This window comes from Bombyx mori, chromosome 5 (genome assembly GCF_030269925.1).
Source record: "Bombyx mori chromosome 5, ASM3026992v2".
NCBI classification, from domain to species: domain Eukaryota; kingdom Metazoa; phylum Arthropoda; class Insecta; order Lepidoptera; family Bombycidae; genus Bombyx; species Bombyx mori.
Genome location: NC_085111.1, coordinates 7590345 through 7613522, shown reverse-complemented (window position 1 = coordinate 7613522; position 23178 = coordinate 7590345). Strand labels below are relative to the sequence as shown.

The 23178-nt window shown below is 35.3% G+C and overlaps 2 protein-coding genes across 8 annotated transcripts; both read right to left on the bottom strand.

The window, feature by feature from the left end:
- Window positions 1-429: 429 nt before the first annotated feature.
- On the bottom strand, window positions 430-6777 carry RGPC (ras-related GTP-binding protein). Of its 2 annotated transcripts, none has more exons than XM_021352003.3 (8): window positions 6543-6777; window positions 6321-6454; window positions 6013-6241; window positions 5293-5388; window positions 4153-4371; window positions 3277-3419; window positions 2596-2744; window positions 430-704 (listed from the first exon to the last, which is right to left on the bottom strand). In XM_021352003.3, the coding sequence occupies exons 1-8, from the start codon at window positions 6543-6545 to the stop codon at window positions 523-525; spliced, it is 1155 nt and encodes a 384-aa protein (XP_021207678.1). In that variant the 5' UTR covers window positions 6546-6777; the 3' UTR covers window positions 430-522.
- A 5481-nt stretch (window positions 6778-12258) lies between these two features.
- LOC110384712 (uncharacterized) lies at window positions 12259-22887 on the bottom strand. 6 transcript variants are annotated; one of them, XM_021352039.3, is made up of 8 exons: window positions 22670-22887; window positions 22053-22176; window positions 21887-21971; window positions 17464-19661; window positions 16511-16615; window positions 15091-15268; window positions 14415-14553; window positions 12259-13853 (listed from the first exon to the last, which is right to left on the bottom strand). In XM_021352039.3, the coding sequence occupies exons 1-8, from the start codon at window positions 22684-22686 to the stop codon at window positions 13136-13138; spliced, it is 3564 nt and encodes a 1187-aa protein (XP_021207714.1). In that variant the 5' UTR covers window positions 22687-22887; the 3' UTR covers window positions 12259-13135. The 6 variants fall into 6 exon arrangements, with proteins under 6 accessions (XP_021207714.1, XP_062524616.1, XP_062524615.1 ...); XM_062668632.1 differs by having other exon boundaries at window positions 12259-13458; window positions 14452-14553; XM_062668634.1 differs by having other exon boundaries at window positions 13405-13458.
- Window positions 22888-23178: the final 291 nt, after the last annotated feature.

The following is a 23178-nucleotide window of genomic DNA, read 5'->3' as shown; positions in this document are numbered from 1 at the left end:
ACATATTCTTGTTCAAGTTCAAAGGTTGTTAGCGAAATTTGTATGGTGTTTGGGAGCTCGCACGAATAAATACAACGACCTTGGCTATTTCTGTCGAGAAGCAATGTGTTTTCCTTTTTGTAGTACAGGAGTTATACTATATAACGGAAACTCAAACCTCATGTGTCATGGCGGGTGCCCTATAGATAATAATACACTTTGGGGTGCCCGCATCGACGTGGAAATGGCAACCATTTAAAACCAGGAGGGCCATGAGCTCGCCCACCAGTCCTACCAATAAAAAATTCAATCTTGGATGTCTATGTTCCGAGACACAGATACACAAGTTGGACCAAATGCATGTTTACCCATCTACAGAAATGAAAAAGTAGAATTTCCCTTCAAAAACCAGTTTACTTCTTAGGTACAGATAAATAATTAATTCCGAAATGATATTAATTTTATTCATTTATTGTAGGTATCACAATTTAATAAATTTGCAATAAAAGTATTTTAAATATATCTATTTACAGTATAAGTGTATTATGCTAACTGAGGCTGTGAATGATCTGAAGTACTCTCAGTGGAATCTGCAGCACCGTTTGGAACAGCATCTGGAGTACCCGATCTTCTTCTGTCAGTTCCAGAACTTTGACATTTATTACGAAGTTCAAAGACTTGCGTAATAGCATGCCGGAAACATAAGAAATTGTAATCGATCACACCTTAAAAAAAAAAAACATTAAGTACGTTTTTGTTTTAACTTATGTTTAGTGTAACTAGATAGGTAGCAATAATCTCATGGTTTTTATCATTTATTGATTGCGGTCATATTACACAGTACAAACAATTTTTTTGTCCTACCTACGCCGAAAGTTCAGTTTTCGTACCGCTGTACAGGGAAGAAAGTGTAACTTTTCCTCCCGCTGTACAGGAAAGAAAGTAACTTTTTCTCCCTGGGTACAAGTGCGCATGCGCGTTAGTGTCTACGTCTGCTCTCACGCACATAAAATTCTACGCCGTTGTTGTGCTCCGGTAATTTGCAATATTGTATTTAGTGTAAAAGTGAAATAAACAAAAGGCAATAAAATTTAAAAGTGAAGTATTAAACAAAGATGAGTTCATCAGACAGTTCTTAGTTCAATTAGTAGTAGTTTATTTAAAAATAACAAAAGTGAAATTGTTATTTTTATGAGTAGGGGGGGGGTCCGCCCCCCCCGACTCCCGGCCAGGGCTTCGCCCCTGGACCCCGGCTCAGTACTCCACGAACTTTCGGCCTGGTAGGAGAAAAAATTGAAAAACAAAAAACACGCTGGAGGAAATGTCCAACTTTTCTCCCGCGGTGCACAATGTACTATATTTATTTTTATTGAAAGTTGTTGTAAAAATAAAACATCTTTGTAAAGGTGTGCTCTTGGCTCTTGGCTTGGTAGATGTTGTCAAATCAGCAAAGAAATGTTTAAATCACATACAAATATGATTTATACTTTTACTAACATTCAAGATAAAATTACACTGTAGTGCAGTGCTTCCCAACCATTTTTTGTTCCTGTACCAATTAATAAAACTTTTGATTTATGATACCCCACCCCTGATAACTCCCTACGTACTCCTAATCAGTCTCTCCGTCGGTCAATTTCTATTAAGGTAGTCATTATGTATAAGGTATTGAAGGTACTGAAATCGTCGTGGCCTAAAGGATAAGACGTCCGGTGCATACGATGCACTGGTGTTCGAATATCAGGCGAGTACCAATTTTTCTAATGAAATACGTACTTAACAAATGTTCACGATTGACTTTCACGGTGAAGGAATAATATCGTATAATAAAAATCAAACCCGCAAAATTAAATTTGCGTAATTACTGGTAGTCCCTTTTGTGAGTCCGCGCGGGTAGGTACCATCACCCTGTTTATTTCTGCCGTGAAGCAGTAAAGCGTTTCGGTTTGAAGGGTGGAGCAGCCGTTGTAACTATACTTGAGACTTTAGAACTTATATCTATGATAGTAGATGTCTATGGGTTCCAGTAACCACATAACACCAGGTGGGCTGTGAGCTCGTCCACCCATCTGAGCAATAAAAAAATGGTACATTTTAAACTACATAATACATTATAGTACATTAAATTATATTTTTAATAATTCTAGGGGCACAAGACTATTTAGTTTAAGCATTTCACTTATTAAGCGACATTTATCTTTGTAATTAAAGGTGCGTTTTATTTAGTATAAGTATCAACAGTCAATGTTTTTAATTGAACTTCAATTAAGTTTACACCATTGAAATAGCCGAAGAAGTTTTTTTGTTACGATATTGTTTCCAAATTTTAATCTTTAAATGGCTCTCATGTAAAGTTGCCAAAATGTTGCTTAAATCAAATATTTTATCATCCCTCGATATATATTATAATACATTATAATATTTTTTAAACAAGTTAACTGTTTTAATTTCTCAGTACTTCCACAATCACTGCTTAACGTTATAATCAATGCTATGACATCTATCATATCTAACATACCCCTTTAATACACATTAAAGGGATATATTAGTAACATATTATTACATTTATATTAGTATGTTTTTTCTTTTTAATTTTTAGGATAGCAAACTGTATACCTTGTTTTTGGAAATTTTCTTCCCTGAGAATGCAAACCAATGCCAAGAATTTGTTGACCTCTCGTAGATATAGTACAGTACCATTGTTTAGTTTTATCAAACTCGAACTTTCATTGTTGAACGTATTTGTTTCAGTTTCATCCACCATGCTATTAAACAAATAATTAAATTAGCAAATAATTCAGTTTAATTTAGAATGGTTATTTTGTGTTATTTAGCTATCAAGGTAGATAAAAATGTTATTTTGACAACAGTATAAAAAGAAAAAACATGTGTGCAATTCACACGTGGTAGAAGTGAAACCTTCCAAAATTAAAATACAATTATCCTAAACGTCTTAAGTATATGTAAAATTTTGTCATTAGTAAATAATTGTAAGGTAGCGCCCTCTGTGAATTGATATTTTAACTTCACGTATAATCCTAAATTAAAATTCACTACAAGAGCTTTCATACACACGTTAGTATTAAAAAATCTCACAGATGGCGCTGTATTAAATAGTATGTATATTTCTGTCTCATTCTTTGCTGGCTTCATCCTACACATTTTTGTATTTGTGTCTCTTACCTGTCGTTTTTTCCGTTGCATCCGGTTTGAAATCACGATTCTAAAGAAGTTTTCACTTCAATATATAATTTTCTATTCTATAAATGTGACAACATAAGAAATCTTCATACATACCCATAAATACAAGATATATCAATTACGACATCAATCATATCACAGCAAAGCTCATAGCTTTGCATATCTACTGGTGAACTGTCAGTGGCTATATAAATCTTTGATACTACATCAAATAGGAATGCCTTTTCTATTCCGGAATTCTGCAAAGTTAAAATTTTGTAAAAAGTTATATGTATTTAAAAACCACTACAGTATGTAGGGTTGTGCCCTCGTGTTTTTTTTAGATGGTGGCTGTTGGCGCGGATATAGGTGCAGCTTCATTGGACAGGCGAGCATGAACTTCAACCAGGAGGAGCACGCCCACAACCTTCCACATACATACCCGACTAAGAGTTGCAGCACCACATACCCGACTAAGAGATGCAGCATGTGTTTTTTATTGCTTTTATAGGCAGACGAGCGTACGGTCTACCTGATGGTAAGTTGTTACCGTCGCTCATGGAAGTCCCTGCCTGCCTCATAGTGAGGTCATAGGTCAGGAGAAAGTATTAAATCTAATCCTTATATATCGGCCAGAAAGAAGAAAATTATTCATGTAAACAAATTTCGGCTCCGAGAATATTTCAAATACTCTATTTGTTGCATTTGTTGGCAAGCAATGTTTAGAAAAGAAAAAACTGTGGAAAATAATTTTCACAAAGTTTGAAACACAGTAAGTTTATATTTTAGTATGACTGTCTACAACAATTTTGTAGTCCCTTGTGTTAAGTTGGTATTGGTGTCCATGGACATAACAGGAACCCTTCCGAGTAGGATAGCGATTCAAGATCAAGGCAACACCTTTATATTGTTATTATATTGTTTTTTTATCTCTTTTTATATATTATTTTTCAATCAATCAATATAATTACTATTCAGTAAAAGAATACTTACAGATATCAGTATATTTAAAAGATTTTCTAATGTAGGCAACTGAGGTATTAGCTTTTGGACTACTTTGCTAAATGCTTCAAATATTGAATGGTCATATATGCTTGTAAGATGGAAGGATAGATGTACATGATGGAGACCAGCTTCTGCAAGATCATCAGTGGCCCGGTGGTGTATATCCCTTTGAGATTCCATTTTGTAATCATCATTGAGACCATCAACCTGAATAAATATTATTAAATAATTTTAATAAAACTGAAACGTTTATGACAGTATATGGTGCATCTGATGAAAAAGTCTTGAAAGATAATATTAAGTCAAAATTTTATGTTCCCAAATCAGGACATAGACCTTGTCGATGCGCAAAAGGGAAAATAAATACAATAAACTTTGTACAAAGTATACATTATTTTACATTCAAACTATTATAATGATAAGAAATTGTAACATTTGGTTTACTATTACATTAAATACACATATTTTGTTTCTACATTGACCATGAATATAGATAATTTGTGAATAATTTTAGTTGGATTTGTTTCTATTTTTGTTTTGTTTTGTTACAAACGTCCATAGACATCACAATGTGATTGTTGAAAGTTAGAAAACTGTTGTATCTGGTGGTGATTTTTGTCAAGCAATTAGGGCTCGTTTCTGTTGAGATTACAGCTCTGTTTATTTGTAGAATAAATAAACACCATAACAAATTAACAATGAGCTACTTTGAAACAAAAAATTTAGTTCTCAATTACAATGGCAAAAGGTATAAATAGTAGTACAAATGTTTATAATAATACACTTGAACAATAACCAGAACATGTGATGATTGCTTAGCAACAGGATAAGCAAAATTGTGGTATAGATTAATGCGAGTTCACACATTGCTTGAATTAAGAAATTCAGTAAAAAAACAATATATTTTGCTATTAACAATGAGTTGGAAGTATGGTAATTGATTGAGAAGATCAATTACATACCCATAAATGTATACATACCTTATAATTTTAGCCTAAGCTTATCATTAAGATCTCTAACTTATATAAAAACTATTGATGATGTCACTGCTATTTTTGTTTGGGTTTGAATAGCACACATTTTTATTAGCTTTTTTTATCATAAAATATCAATGATGACATTGCTTACTTTATGTATGAACACCTCAAATTTAATATTACTATTCACTCTGTAGGCTTTAGTGACAGTAAGTTGTAATTTATCCAAAGCATCTTGATAATCATCCTGGAATGACAAAATTAGTAATGGTTCATTTACAATTACAACGAAGGGACAGTAAATAAATAGTTGTGTATAAATATAATGACATTGTAGATATATATTTTGTGAGCAGTACTTGTTTTGAAATGAACAAATTGCATTTTATTAATTTAATAAACTTGAATGTCTTGTGTTGACTTAATGTAACATAGTCTTGTTGTGAAAAGTATTTAAAAGGTTATTGTTATGTTTGACAGTTATTTATATCTGAGTCAGAACAGAGTTTGAATCACACTTGCAGATACTATACTATCAGTTTATTAAATCTATATAATTATTGCTACAAACTCTGTACAAGGGACAAAAATGGATGTATATGTATGGTGACACACATTATCACTAATTTACTAAAAGCTGCAATAGAGTATTAGCAATTAGCAAAGTACTAATAAAAAATTGTATTTTCATCAATAAAATTAGTACTCAATCAATCATAACAATTTGGCATTTATTAATTTAAGTGGCAGGCAGCAGCTTGGTTCTGCCCCTGGTATTGACATCCATGAGCAATGGTAACCACTTACCATCAGGTGGGCCGTACGCTTGTCTGGCTGTTAAAGCAATTCAAAAAATCAATATTTAAATTACCTGCGCATCAATTACAAAGACAAGAGCTCCACATCCACCAAATATGGTGTCAGAATCAAATGTAGGATCAAAGAAGTCTATCTGCCCGGGAAAGTCCCATATTTGAAATTGTACAAAACTGCTGTTATTAATGTCGTCTTTAACAATTTGATTTGTAGATTCTAAAAACAATGTCTCATTTGGAGACATCTTGTGAAATACAACTTTTTGAATTGATGATTTTCCAGACCTAAAAAGTAATATTGATACATTTAAAAAAAAAGTTAAAATTTGTTTAGTCCCATATAACAAGTATCCGCCATAAGTACCTTCTAAGGCCCATTAAAAGGATTCGTGGTTTGTGATCGTCTTGAAGAGAAGAACTATCGCCATCTCCATTTTGCTCGAAAGGTCCATAGGTAAAATCTTTGGGGAACGACCCCACATAACAATTTGGATCGTCCTGATAACTCTGAATCATTGAGAACAAAGATAACTTGAAACAAAAACAACAACATGAACAGGAATGACATGTTCGTGTGTGTACTTACCATAATCTAGGTAAAGTCCAAACAAAAATCAGGACAAATGGGAATTACTGTATATTGATTATTATTTCAGTATATTTTAAGCTTTAATCAACATTTCGGCTCAGTAAACTAGCTGTTTATAAATATCCTCAAATGTATGTTCATCAATTTCTCACTGATACACTTCGAAGCAATTTATGTGCCCACTTATCTATGTAGGTAGGTATGTACCTACCTCTTTTAGCACTAAAAACTGTCAATGAATAAACTGGTTACTGTCACATTTGACAGTGACATAAAGTATCTCGTGTCACTTACGATGTTGGTGTCATGGAGTTAATAAGTACCTACAACTGGAGTGCTGTCTAATGCCGAGAAATCGGTCTCGAAAGAGAATACTTTTTGGTCGCGGTGTCCTTGTCTAATGTGGTGACCATATATAATTTAATTATAGGACAAAATTATACACATGCATAAGTTTTGAATTTACCTTAAGTAATTCTGTGTAACCCTATGTAAATACAAAACACGTGCTTGCAACCTTTTATTTATGTAAATTCAATTCTAAACATTGCTTCGTCGTCATGGTGACTTTTTTTCGACGGTTTTTTTTGGAAATTGCTGCGTTGTCGAAAATCTAGCACTGAGTTTTATTACAAACATCATTACCTCAGTTCTATTACTTAAACTTCCTCAAACTCGTGTTTAACGTCCGAATACTCAACCGCGACTTAAATAATATATTATGTTGAACTTAATTACGCAATTCCTACTTTAATGTACTGGCTAAGTGGGCCGTGCAAATTAATATTTGACACACTGAGTGAGACACTGCAACACACATGGTCTGCGCGTATCGGGTGCTCTTTTCCTACATTCACATCTTCAATTGATTTAAAATTGTTTGTATTTTTACTTCTGTGCTATTTTAATGACACGTGTATATTAAGTCTACTAGTTACATTTTAGGAAATAAAACACAATGGGTAATAAAATGAAATGAACTGAAATTCATTTATTTGTTATATGTAGACAATTAAATAACTCTTAAATGACAAGTCAATACACATAACACGATACACATAGTACTTGATCTCTATTTACAAAATATTGGTTATACATATTATTATTATTAAGTTCAGTTAATTTTCTGTAGTCTTATAATATAACATTTCCTCTATTTTAAGTAAATTCTTTTTTTTCAACGAAATACATAATTTATTTTAATCAATATCTAAGTGGACCATGAGTATCATTAAAATTTCGCAATTTAAATTTCAATTCAATTAAAAATCGCCATTTTTCTTTAATAAATCTAAAATCGACTTTATATTTACAATCACTATTTCGCGACTTTTAAGTTTTTGTTTCAATACCTTAACATCTTGTCGTAATTTTGCTTTTCTCGGGGTATTTTTTATTTCTTGCGTTTGAGTACTTGATTCTTCTTGTTTGACCTTTATATAGGACATTTTCCAGAAATTCCAACGTCATATTTACTAGAAGATCCTACTCGTTCGCTTAACGTCAGGCAAATGATATACATGCTTCCGTGCGACGCTATTCAATACAATAAAAAAAGTTCAAAAAATACCACGTGATGGCTCTTATAAAATGAAAAATACATTGCAAAATTATAGTTTTCACGATTGTTTTTTCAAATTTAGTATATGACATAGATTAAGTACAATTTACAAGACAAATGGTATTAAATATTATAATGAGAAAAAATATCTCACATTTTAAAAATATATGCTCACACTAGTAAAAATTTATCAATGAATCTGACATATGGAAGGATATTCCACAAACTGGAGACGATTCTCGCTTAAAACCACTTACATTAAAAGTGTTCACCATGATTACACGGAAACTTTCACGATTTTCGAAAAAAAAACAAGCCACAAGCTGTATCAGTGCCATTTTAACTTCGCACTACAAACGTAAATAGACGCCATTTTTCTTTTAATCCATTCATATCTCTTTTTCGGTGATGCCAACAATTAATCTGGCTTCCCACCAAATTCAACATGAAAACCATCAGAAATCTACGTACCTACCATTAAATTTTCCATTAAACAGAGTTCTTATTAACATAGAACAATAATTTTTTTGTTAATAAGCTTTATTAATATATGATGTTCTATTAAAAATCAATATATATCATATAATCAATACTTCTTATATAATTTATTTTAATAAATTGTCATCATCAGAAACTAATTTCACCATAACTTTGTACGTTTATTTTGAACCAATTTAATTTTTGACGTTGATGGAAATTGTAAATTCTCGCAACATTTTCTAGTTAAGTTTAAGTCACTTCGTTTAAATAATATGTATTTAGATATATTATTGTCATAAAATGTTTAAAATCCTGTAAAGTGGATTGATTTTAAACTTTTCGATAATTTTCAACAACACTTGGGTGGCTACTAAAAAATCCACTAACCACTAAAAGCCATTTTTGATAACGAAGACGGGGTCCAAATTCCGAGATTTTATGGAAAATCCTCTAAGCTAGCAACACTGCTTTTTGTTTGTAAAATGTGCGAGAGGGACACCACCACTTAATAATCATTCTCTTTTCAGACCGTTTTTCCTTACATCTTTTGCTATTTAAAAATAAACTTTAAGCCATAGAGATAAAGTATATTTTTAGTTTTTATGTCAAACGAAGTAAGCACTCCAGTTAGAATAGTAACTCTATGGTTGGTGTTAAATGACAATAGTGTTTTTTTTTTTTTTTTTTCCTACCTATGCTGATAGCCTTGAGAGGCTATTTCAGTTTACCCTAGCTTGTGTAGGTGAGCTCACGGGGCTCAAACCGGAGAATTGCTAACACTGACCCTAGCAAGAGCAGTGCTTCGCAGAATCTACCACCGGGTCGGAAACGCGACCCACTGAGAAGATCCGGTGAGAAACTCAGTGGGCTGTGTCTGTGGGTTAATTCGCTCGTCGAGCCCTTCGTCGCAAGCGACGGGTTCGACGAGGACGGTGACCGGTGCTTGTATTGCCTAAAAGCACCACAATAGTGTAGTTTCTCTTAGGTTCAAACCGTGGAGGGTAGACCTCTACCATCCATAGTTCAAACTACTAAATCGATCCCATTAAAATTAATGTATCAATGTACGTACCTACTCGAGATAGGTTAGTAGTACTTAGGAATTGCAACAGTTTGATTTCATAAACAACACACCATTGTAGATTTTTAAATTTGTTGCGATGGTAATTTGCTTGTAGCCGTAGTTGCATTATCTTTTTCAACAGGGTGATCAATTTTGTGAGGGCTAACTCTATTTCTACGTTAATCTACCATCTATTGGTTCATCTTATGGTGGTAGTAGGACGATTTAGAAGCACCTGTGAAGGCTTATTTGTATCAATTATTTTAAATGTGCCTATTTAATTTTGGTTAAGGTCAACTGGTAATTGAAGTATACTACACATTTTCATTTGACTAGATAACCGGTGTAAAGGGGTTTACTATTTTACATACGACTTGTAATAAAAAAAATCGAAGCTATGGGATCTGATTGATTTCAAATTTAAATGAGTGTTATCTACATATTTTCCCAGAAGCATAATTGAGGCGTATAGTCCGCACAAGCAGCAATAATAATTAATTGGCAACACCATGCTGCCTACTTGTTTTCCCAGGTCGCAACAAGCATCCAAATAACTTCATAAACTTTCACATTTCTATTTCTAGTATGATACATATTTATGTACATGTACTTTGTTATTATATATTTTTATATTATTTTATATTATATATATTTTTATGAAATGGGGCGGAATGAAAAAAGTAGATGAGCTAAAATGAAGTAATATCTCAGTAGAATGCTGGGAATTTACGAAGATTTTGGTGAACTTTTTTAAAGAACCCGAGAAGTCACGTTCAGTGATTATATTTCATTTTTCCTCATCCAAATATTAAACGCTTAACAAGCTACCACTCCCACCTATAACACGAGATATCGAGGGAATCTACAATGTTCCGTCGGTAGCTTATCCATCTTACACTAATACAAAGAGCTATGTAAAGTCACTCCGACGGAAGTTAAAGACCTAATCAAAGACCTAAGTCCTTGCAAGGCTCTCGGTTCCGACGGTATATCGAATCGCTTTATTAAATTCTACCCGTCGAACTCATCGTGATATTGACATTTATTTTCAATGCCGCTATGGCGAACTATATTTTTCTAGCGGTGTGGAAAGAAGCGGACGTTATCGGCATACATAATCCCGATTAACTTAAAAATCATCAGACTAGTTACTAGGGCATTCTCATCGATGCACAATTCGGACTCTGCGCAAATCACTCATGCGTAGAACAGGTGCACCGCCTCACAGAGCACATTCTCGTAGGGCTTAACCGACCTAAACCGTTATACACGGGAGCCCTTTTCTTCGACGTCGCAAAAGCGTTCAACAAAGGCTGGCACAACGGTTTGATTTTCAAACTTTTCAACATGGGCGTGCCGGACAGTCTTGTGCTTGTCACATGGGACTTCTTGTCGAACCGCTCTTTTCGATTTTAATTTATTTATTGACGATTTTCCCCGGTCACCACTGACCCAGTTAGCTCTATTCACCGACGATACGACCGTTTACTACTCGAGTAGAAACAAGTCCCTAATTGCGAGTAAACTCCAGAACGCAGCGTTAGCCCTCGGACAGTGGTTTCGAAAATGGCGCATAGACATCAACCCAGCGAAAAGCACAGCGGTGCTATTTCAAAGGGGAAACTCCACACGGATTTCCTTCCTGATTAGGAGGGGAAATCTCATACCCTCTTCAGCCAACCCATACCCTGGGCCAGGAAGGTCAAGTACCTGGGTGTCACCCTGGATGCATCCATGACATTCCGCCCCCATATGAAATCAGTCCGCGACTATACCGCATTGCTTCTCGGCAGACTCTACCCCATGATCTGAAGCGGAGTAAAATGTCTCTTCGGAACAAAATGACACTACAAAACTTGCATAAGGCCCGTCATGACTTACGCGAGTGTGGTGTTCGCTCACGCGGCCCGCATACCATAGACACCCTCCAATCCCTACAATCCAGCTTTTGTAGGTTAGGCCGTCGGAGCTCCGTGGTTCGTAAGGAACGTTGACTTACACGACGATCTGGGCCTCGAAACAATCCGGAAATACATGAAATCAGCGTCGGAAAGATACTTCGATAAGGCTATGCGTCATGATAATCGCCTTATCGTTGCCGCCGATGACTACTCTCTGAATCCTGATGACACAGGAGCCAGCCACTGTCGACGCCCTAGATACGTCCTTACGGATCCATCAGATCCAATAATCCTTGCATTAGACACCTTTAGCTCTAATAGGAGTAGGGACCCCGATAACCGTACTCGTCAAACTCGGCAAAGAGTTCGACGTGCAACCTAATCCGTGCATCAGCTTGCTGAGTTTTTCGTCGAATCTTCTCAGCGGGTTGCGATTCCGATCCGGTAGTAGATTCATTCGCAAAGCAGCTGCTCTTTAGTTGTTAGGTCTCCATCGGAGGCGCTCGGGCAGCTGTTAGCAAATTCCACCCCTCCGGGCTGAGCTTTTGCTCCCCCACCTGTCCCGATGAAATGGAAAAGGCCTCCGGGTCACCTCTGGGCCTCCGCCTAGTATCCTTCAATCCTAAAAAAAAAGCAATGTAAAGTTACATCAGGTTTTGCATCAGTGAAGCTTTTCTGTTCAGATACCATAAAAAAGAAATACAACAATTTAGCTGTAAAATTTATTTAAAAAATACAGTAATAACGAATAAAATTTAAAAAAATGAAACAAACTCGTTATATACTGATTATTTAAATTGTTAAAAATCAGACACAGTATATGTTCTTGTAATAATCGAACCCTTTTACAGATTACAATACCAAGATATAAACTTTACATAACAAATATTTACTTAGTACTTTAATAAAACTTAAATGCTCAGGGAATTGTTTGAGTTGATTTTGTCATCATATTAAAGGAGTTGAGTTCACTCTTAGGGCCTGAAAACACTGAACACATCCAGAGTGCGTTTCCACACTGCCACACTCCGACTCTGGATTTAATTCCCTCCACAGTACTAAGTTTTACGACAGGTCCGAAAACAGGGTTTAAAGAGATCTCGACAGTAGGCTTAGCGATGTCTTTAAATTTGCGACGTCGATAAACGACAGTGATAAGTCACCATCAACCATTTAAGTCGTGTGCTAGTCTCTCTTCGAAGACAATTAAAAATGGTGTAGTTCTGTATGCGCTAGTCTTTATAGTTTGATATTTCGTCTTTTCTATTCGATACAAAATTTTATTAAATGGGCAGACGTGCGGGTATTATGATGTTATGAGGGCAAGTTTAAAAAAAGGCAACATAACATGAACACCATGGCCAATTTGCCCAAAAATGCGTTGAAATAAGTAATTGCATTCCTATTCTGTAAAACGAAATTCATGTTCCGTTTCGCAGCAGAATAGATAAAATGGACATATATAATGGCACCTCGTACAGACCCTCAAGTCGTTATATCACTAGTAAGTGCCTTTCTTTGGGATATTAATCCATCTACTGAGCCGAGGTGCCGAAAAGGGTATTTTCATAATGTATTCTAAAATTTAATCTAGACGAGTGTTATAATACAGGTTAGTCGAAGATGGTTTTCTACTACATTTGCAACATGGTACGAAGGCGGAGGAGCTGGCTGACATAGTTTGCAATATGTGCCGCGGGGGCCGTGAAATAGCTTTAGTAATTTGATCAGTACTCGCGCAAGGTTGTAGCCGACGTTGTCGTTCAATTCTTAATCTTTCGAAGCGCTGAGCAAATGCAACGCTTCGCTGAAGTCCGGCAAGACTTTGAGTACGTGCTGGAAACCGTTCTAAATTGTTCGAAACTTCTCCAACCTCAGCGGTATCAGTATCTACGATTTCTTTGTGGTCTAAAATCATTCCAATGTTTAATTTCAAGTTGGTAGTACCATCTCTAAAAATGAGATATACTGTGGCTTGATCTAGTATCTTCAATGAGAAGTTATCATTGATCTTCAAAGCTTTCATTTTTATTTGAAAGGGTTTGAAAGATTGGGACAGTTTTTTACTTTTCTCTTTTATAAAGTTGTCGAACTCAATAGCGAGCATTTCCTCATTATCTGGGCGCGTGTTATCATCTGCATGTCCACCAATTTTCAAAATTTCAGGATCTTTTTGCGCTAGCTGCGTATCTATCATAACTTTTTGTAAAACCGGCGGATCATTCAAAGTGTGCCATTTCCAATGAGAAACTGGTCCTAATTTTGTGTCCAGTATAACGCCTTCAGTTTGATTGTATTTGAGTCTATAGTTTAAACAGATTAATATTTTATAGGTAAGTAATTATTTGTAAGAAGCCAAAGCTTGTTGTTCTACTCGTATAAGTATAAGTATTAAATTGTAACGTAAAAAATTCACGTAGTAGGTATCTATCATTCTGCCTGATTTGCCACGAAGTAGTCTTGCGTTCAATTTTGAAGGCCGCTGTATAATACAATTGTGATTGACACTTCAAAATCTTTTTTATTTTTATTGCCCTTGTAGGCAGACGAGCATACGGCCTGATGGTGAGTGGTTACCGTCGCCCATGGACTTCAGCAATGCCAGGGGCAGAGCCAAGCCGCTGCCTACCGTAGATATGAAGTGCGTGGGTAAATTCAGGGACTGATTTCTATGGGCACCATTAACCATTTAACACAACATAAGCTGGGAGCGCTTTCACCCATCTCGGTAATAAGAGAAAATGATCAAAACTTCCTAAAATAATTTTGTGGAAAACCATAGTAAGAAGAACAAAAATAAAGAACCTCAAACTTCTACTTCGCAATTCAACTTCAATTTTAATTTTTCAATGTAGTTTACTCACCGAATTTTACCACTGTGATCAAATACTATACCATTACCCAAATAATCAAACGTTGCTAAAACGGTGGTAGGATGTGATCGACCATTTTCATTTTTCTCGCCGCTGCTATATACCACAAATCGCTGCTGCGCGTTGCTCTCTGTTTTAAAAATTAATTCGATTAAATTCTCTTAAAAACAAACCTACTGTACCCATTTCGTCACGAGTTTATATTAACGTTAACCAAATATTAACTTCTAAGTATCTAAATTCCATTAAAAAAATGTCTCGTTTTATCTCGTGTTTATCGTAAAAACTGTTGTAGAAGAAAGGATTGCGGCATACCGTCTTTATAATTATATAAATGTCTGCTTGTCTGTCAGGATTACTCAGGATAGGCTTCAATTCATAAGATTCTTTGCCAAAAATGTTGTTAGTTTTTAGCCAAAACTACTTATTTGATTTACATTAATTCCTTAGAAATCCGAAGTTTCTGTTTTACACAATTTACGAGAGAGAGCGCGCCGCTTTTAGTGGGGTCCCTGTTTGTGGTTGATCGGTTTGCGTCCGAAATATCATGTAAGTACTAACATTAGTAACAAATGACAAAAATATTACTGTGTAGCAAACTAAGCAACCTTCTTATAAGCGATAAATATCCCAAATACAATTGAATGAAATTAATAATAAAATTGACCTTCAGCGTCGTAATAATCAAGCGCAAGTTGACCATTTCTGTAAAACCAACGACCACGTCCATTATCATCGAATTCTGCTAGTTTTTCTCCAGAGTCGTAATGTTTTATGCCTTTATTCTTGTTACGTTCAAACCAGTTAAATTCAGGATGAGCTGGTCGCATACGATATACGTTCATCTATCAATTAAACCAATGTCTAATGATTAACAAGATCATAATACCTACCTAATAACACTTATTATTTAAAACAAGATGTTAACAAATAATTTTAAGCATTTTTTTAACTTGAAATTTGACAAACGTTTTGAGATTCAGGCGCTCGCTAAGTACCTAAGTTTAATAGTATTTCAAAATTAAAACCATTACTCAAGATTTTAAAAATACCAATTAACATTATCATGGCCATACGATAACCATCGACATAGGCTCCATGTTACTTCTATGGGCTCCGTGTTATACATTTTATGAATTAATAATAAAAATTTGCATATTTCATAATATAGTAACGCAGTTGTTCCTACACTATTACCTAAAATATTTGTTTATCGAATAGGTTTTTTTTATGTAGTTATTGCACAATAACATCTAAAAACATAGTACTTTTTTTTATGATTGAAGATTTACTGGTGGCCCCACAGATCTGTGGGTGACCCGGAGGCCTTTCCAGTTTCACCAGGACAGGTGGGCGAGCAAAGGCTCAGCCAGAAGGGGTGGAATTTGCTAACAGCTGCCCGAGCGTCTCCGAAGGACACCTAACAACTCAAGAGCATCCGGCGAGAAACTCAGCGAGCTGATGCATGGGTTAAGTTACACGTCGAACTCTTTGTCGAGTTCGACGAGTACGGTTACCGGGGTTCCTCAGCCTGCTCCTACTGTTAGAGATGAAGGTATCTAATGCAAGAGTAATTGGATCTGATGGATCCGTAAGGACGTGTCTACGGCGACGACGATGACTTGCTCACATAGTACTCTGTCTCTAAATATACTATTTGAGATGATATATCTATGAGATGATGTATGATCTACCTACCAATAAAAGTCCTCTCAGACTCGGTTCCGTTGTTTCGAGATTGGCTCGTACAAACAGACACGCGGGCAATAAACGGTTAGATAAAGAAAACGAATTGCTTTTGTTTGCTTAAATGCAGGAAAAACCAACATTTGTCACTTAAATTTGATATGTTAAATAACGATTAACGCTACAAATAAATAACAAATTTAACGCCGACGAAACAACGGGGAAAGACTCAAGTCGCAAGTCTATGGGCATGTAAAGCTCCGACGTCTCAACGATATGAATGAAATTGAACGTTTGTTTGTTTGCCTTAATGCCTTTCTAAGCCAGTTTTTCATATAATTAGGGATGGTCACAGTGTGGTGGGGTTGTGTGGGTTTCACTATATTAGGAAAAGTGCTTACCTTGCGAACCACTTTTTCAATAGGTAATAACGTCCATCCTTTATCAATGAAAGACCGATCAGATAAAGCATAACGCGTTATACCTTTTGTGGATTCTTGATCAATCTGCGATTAATAAAACACCTCGATAAATTTTATAATATTACGTGCCTATGCCTTTAGTTTTACTCTGAAAGAAGCGAGCCCTGAGTATACTTTAATTTATGTTTAATTTACGTGCTTATCTAACTACACACATCAATTTTGCACCACGCAAACACAAGTAGGTATTCAATAAAAATATTAACTAAACTAAACTACGGATAAACGAGGTTCGAAGGAAAGTAGATTTTGCATTTCATAATGCAATTACTGATGCACTTGAATGATGTTATTATAGTTTCCTACTTTCTCCTTACATCATTTTTCTTCACTTTAGACATTAATAAAATAACCGGAAACCGATTTAAGTGTGTAAATGAATAAAAGTATGTAATATAAAAACAATAAAAGTTATGACAAAATTTGTAATTTTACAGTCAAAAAGACATTACTAGTCCTTGCTCTCGTGTCATATTTTAAACAGTTACTTTATTTAATAAAAATAATTACAAAAAGTTTGTAATGAGCAGTAGTAATAGTTGAAATACGATATTTTTTAGTGAACTTTATCACAGACAGCGAAATACGAAATGTGCAAATATATCACGCCGCCCGCGCCGTGAACGAAAAATCAGTTTTCCTTAAATTAAATATTGGAGAAAAAAGGGTCGCTTAAATTTTCTTGGCTTGATCTTTTTTAGTACTTGCATCTTCGAACAATGTACATAGTTATAGATTTAGTTTTTTTTATACATTTTTATTCTAAGCTTTTTTATAAATCAATTAAAAGGTAATTTGTAATTAATTGTATTAGCCAATATAAAAAAATAAGCAAGCATGTATTTTTACAGTCCCGGCTAAAATGTACTTACTGCTTTTGGAATCTTCGAGCTTGGCATCGAAATAAGTTTATTCTCATTATTTAAATTTTTATCTGATCTATCTCCAGATTTCGTATAAGCCATATTCTCATCATAATATGTCTGAAATAACAGAGGCACAGAGCCCTCGTCGTTTTTTTCGTTTGGTTTGGTTTTTAATATTTTCTGTCCAACCACAACATCATAATTAGTTTTTCTATTTTTAGCGTTCAATACAATATTTTCAATGTCCAATTCTAAATCTGAATCAATACATATCATACAAGAAGACGTTTTGTTATTTTTGTGAAGTTCTAAGTGATTTTGAACCATAAATGACGAAACATTAAGGTCTGATAATCGACTAGGTTTTTTTGGAATACTTTTTGAAGATTGCTTCAATTTTACCAAACGAAGAATCAAATCATCCGTTGATGGTGCGCGTACTTTTATTTTATTAGGATTCATTTCGTTATTTTTCAAATCTTTATTTGGCAATTGAGTAATTTCGTTTGTTTTTAGCTGCTTCTTTAATTTATCTTCACTGGTAATTTCATTTAGATTTTTTCCAACATTTTTACCCGTCTTTTCTTCGAGGTTACTTTGGACCTTTTTATCCTTAACTTGATTGAGTTTCTCTTTTAATTTTTCTTTAAATATATTCTGAACGTCTTCTTCACGGCCAAGCGAACTTTTTTGTTTTTCGTGCGTATTACTCTCATGTTCATTCTGGAGAACATCTAATTTTTCTAGTCTTAATTGTTTTCGCTTTACCTTTTCATCAGGCTGTGTTTCTTCTTTTTTCTTTTTTTTTAAACGGTCTTTTTCATCGTTACTTATTTTTAAGAGGTCATCCTTTTCTTTGGTATCTTTAATTTTCTTTTTTTTAAGCGTGCTATTATCACCACTTGGGCTATTTCTCCATATTTGATTTTTTCCGTTTCTTTTGTAGTCCTTATCCTGTTCTTTTAAATTTGGTTCTTCTTGCATGTTATCTGCTGGACCATTTTTAATTTTTTTGTTTGCTTTTTCTTTTGAAATATGTGTTATTTCGTTTGTTTTATTTTCTACCTGATTAATGTTTAGATGCTCGCTTTCTATTCGGCTATTTTTGTGCTTTGTTTCACGAGTTCTAATTGGCAAGGGTTTTTTTTCTACTCGCTTTTTTTTAAGGATCTGAACTTTAGCTTGTATTTCTCCCTGAAAATGATTTCCTTCATTTGTTAGTTTATTAAATTTGGATTTAACTTGCAACATTTCTTGTACTTCTTTTATTAAATCCGTAGAATCTTTATATGATTTCATTTTATTTACTAAAATGGGAGATTGGGGAAAGTTAAAAGTAAAGGCCTCTTTTAGGGATATAACAGAGGAAACACTTTCTTTGCGAGCTTCTTGCTCAAAATTATTATTTTTAAGAAAGTCCTCAGATTGACTTTCTTTTGGAACATTTTTATTTTTCACTTTTCTCAAACGGCTTTTATAATGATCATCGGAAGGAGCTTTGGAGTAAATTGTCTCTACAGCTTTGGAGGTCTTTGTATTAAAATGAAGTTCAGAAAATCTATTGTATTTGTTGAGTTTTTCTAACTCAACCGTATTTAATGTTTCTATGCTTAAAGAAACCGCTGTTTTAAAATCCGTTTTAAACGAAACCTTTTCATTGAAATTAATTGCAGATTCACGCACAGGACTAGTAATCGATAGATAGCTTGCGTTTTTTATACAGGTTCGGCTCTGTTCTAAAAATGATTTTCTTTTCTTTCTTTTCTCCAATCTAAAATTGGTTGAAAGTGAAACTTTATGTATACTTTTGCTACATGAATCACTAGAAAACAATTCAGACAGAATACTTAGTTTGTTTGTTTCTCTTGCAGACTTAACACTTTTGGCATCTTCTGTGAATCGATCTAAAGAAAATTGTGCGCTTCCAAACTGTTTCATTGTATTGTGTTGATTTAATGCTATATCTCGTAGTATTGTTTTTATCTTTTTTAACCATTGCTTAGTTAAATATGCTTTGTTTTGGCTCGACTTAGAAGTGGTACTTTTTTCTGTTGTGGTTTTGCACGCATGGCACGGACAGTTGTACCGGCCGAAATCTACACAATGATGACACAATCCCACGTTGCTAGATTCTGTTTGCCGGAACAGCTTAGATTTCTTCGTAATAAATCTAAGACAACGGGGACAAGTGATTTTTCGTGGGTCTGTAAAAGATATCCAGAAATAAACAATAAAAACAGTTACCCAGTCTATACTTAGTCTGGCCATAAATACTGTAACAATAATTAAAAATAAACAAAATATGTAATTTATGAGTTTTTTTTTTCTCGTTTATTAACAAAAAGTCAAATCAAAATAATTTAACATAACTCAACCCACACAGTAGAACAGATCTTCCAACGCGCTTGAAGGAGGCACAGTCCCCAAGATACTGGCTACGTTGCCTCGTTGGACAGCCAGACTCACTCTCTGTGCAAAGTACCAGCCAGCCTTAGCATCATGTGTAACCTCCTTCAAGCGTTTGGAGATTTCTGTTAAAAATTTCTTTGCTTCAGGGCCCCAAGGGCCCGTCGTCTCAACAAAAAAAAACAAAACAAAACAAAATATTACATTTGAATTTGGAATCTGTCATTGTTATAGATTGCTCATTGAGTTTTCTCATTTTGGCGCCAATATATTGTACAATATTTTGCGATATTAAAATGGAGTGGGGTGATAAAGAGAACCGAATCGCTGTGATTGCATTACACAAAGTAGGTATGGAGCCAAATGCAATTTTTAAAACTCTCCATACGCTTGATATTAGTAAAATGTTTGTGTACCGGGCTATTAATAGGTGCAATGAGACCTCCTCTGTTTGTGACAGAAAAAGATCTGGCTGTCCACGTAGTGTTCGTACGAAAAAGGTGGTCAAAGCAGTAAGGGAAAGAATTCGAAGAAATCCTGTCCGAAGCTTTGAATAAGCTTTTTATACTTTAAATTGTTTTATATTTATGTATTAAGCTAACACACTGTAAAAGTAATAAATGTTATTTGCAATAGAATTTTTTTCCCTTTGTCTCAGTATTTAGGGCAAGACTAGGTAGGCATAGTTCTTACATCTTACAAAAGGTTAAAACTTACAAATATGTACCGATATACTTACCGGGTAACAAAACCGATTGCTATATTCATAAGAAGCTCATTCCAACGCTGGATGGTACATTGCAAAATAATTTCTGGAAACGCATTGGATCACCGTATCGGTTCCAAAAAGAATCAACCCTACTCACGTGACGGGCGGTACAATGGCAAAATGAAGATGATTGTATCATCTAAAACAATTGCTCAAATAACTCCCTATGAAAAATATGGTACAAAACATAGAGATAACCATAGCCTCTCCGTAGATCGTTTGGAGCATCTGGGTCTGCGGAGGGACTTCGGTTCCCTCTGTATTTTGTACCGTATGTTCCATGGGGAGTGCTCTGAGGAATTGTTCGAGATGATACCGGCATCTCGTTTTTACCATCGTACCGCCCGCCACCGGAGTAGAGTTCATCCATAGTACCTGGAGCCACTGCGGTCATCCACAGTGCGTTTCCAGAGGTCTTTTTTGCCACGTACCATCCGGCTATGGAATGAGCTCCCCTCCACGGTGTTTCCCGAGCGCTATGACATGTCCTTCTTCAAACGAGGCTTGTGGAGAATATTAAGCGGTAGGCAGCGGCTTGGCTCTGCCCCTGGCATTGCTGAAATCCATGGGCGACGGTAACCACTCACCATCAGGTGGGCCGTATACTCGTCTGCCTACAAGGGCAATAAAAAAGAAAAAAAAAGATACAGAGGTTCTTTACGCGACTATTCGAACGACCTGCTTTTTTATGAAGTAACATAAAACTAGCCGGTGCTTGGAAGTTCACCGTTGACTCCACGCGAATCCTAATTTGTACTTTGTAGAGAATAAGCCCCAACTCCAGGCTTTTGTTGGCTGAAAACTCCCAGTAAGACAATCAGTCAATTTTCGATGCCAAATATCTGAGACATCGAACCAGCACAAGTCTTTCTTCACAGTGAACGCTCAAACTTATGGAATTAATTAAATTTACTTTATTTGGATTTCCTTACAGAGTTCTTTAGGTACTTTAGGTAGGCGTAAAATGGTAATAACTTATATATTTTTTTCGTATACCAGTGCGAACGAGCTCACGGCTCAAACCTTGTTTGAATGGTTATCGGAGCCCATAAATGCCACCACCAACCTTGAGATATGAGGTGTAAATCTCAATTATATTGTTCAACACCTGTTTTATCCTTAAAACCGGAACGCAATACTGCTTCGCGGCAGAAATAGGTAGGGTACCTTTACGGACTCACAGTATGCTTTCCACTAGCTTCGAGACCGATTCATAATACTTGGTTGGTATAAGGAAATGAGTATTAGAATTACCGATGAACATTTTCGTTACATTAGAATCTACATTCAAATTATTTACGGGAAACTCCATACAGACTTCGGGTTTCAACTCATAGTTCTGAAAAACAACAATTATATATTTTTTTGTGATTTTACAATATACCTTAAAAACAACATTGACCATTTTATAGTCACCCACGTTCTTGTTTTGTTCTATAACACCGATGAAATCTGCGATATTTTTATCGTTTCCAATTCCAACTTTTTTTGAAACTTCTAGCTCTTCGCAGTATTTGCAACAAGAAAATCTTTGAATACTTTCACTGCAATAGAAAATTTGTGAATTCATTGTTATAATACTGCCACTTCATTAATCCGTACTGTCTAGAACCACTGCGATCATCCAGCGCGTTTGCAAAGACCTTTTTTGCCACGCGCTGCATACCTTCTGGCTTGGGAATGAACTCCTTTTACATGTTCTATTTCAAGCGTGGTTAGAAGAGACTACCTACTCAGTAGTAGACAACGGCTGCTTGCCCGTGCCCTTGGCATTGCTGACGTCCACAAGCGACGGTAACCAGTCACCATTAGAAGGGCTGTATGCTCGTTCGTATTCTACTTAACACAATATTCAAATGTCGAGGAAAACACCTTTATTCGTTGTCACGAAAACTGTGGAGTATTAGAAATGACTCGAATACTATAATAACAATAAAAAATGCGAAATTTAACAGTAAAAGTAGTTTTAACCATCCAAAATAATAAGCACGGGCTTCGTAAATTTATGGTCATAAGGCTAAAATAAACCTATCGTACCTTTTATACGGCTTCATATTGAGATTAGATAACTAATTTTACACATAATACACAAAATATTGATTTAAAAAATCATATACAGTTTATAGTAAAAATAATTATAAAGCAGTAGACTACACAATTGAGAATAATATTGTCTATTTGACATTAGGTAAAGCGGTCTTTTTTGGCGGAAACTATATTAGCAACTTCACTATCGAAACGTCGCGTCGATTGAAATAAAGTAATGGATATCGAACTACCCCTCAAGCGCTATTTATGCGTTTCTAGTTCTAGGTATAGCTGTTATTTTTTTTATAGGATTGATGGGTGGACGAGCTCACGTCCCTCCTGGTGTTAAGTGGTAAGCGCAGCCCATAGACATCTACTTACATGCCGCCACCCACCTCGAGACATGAGTTGTAAGGTCTCAGTTTTAGCAATAGGTACAACGGCTGCCCCACCTTTAGAACCGAAACGAACTACTGCTTCACGGCAGAAATAGGCGGAACGGTGGTATAATAACCGGC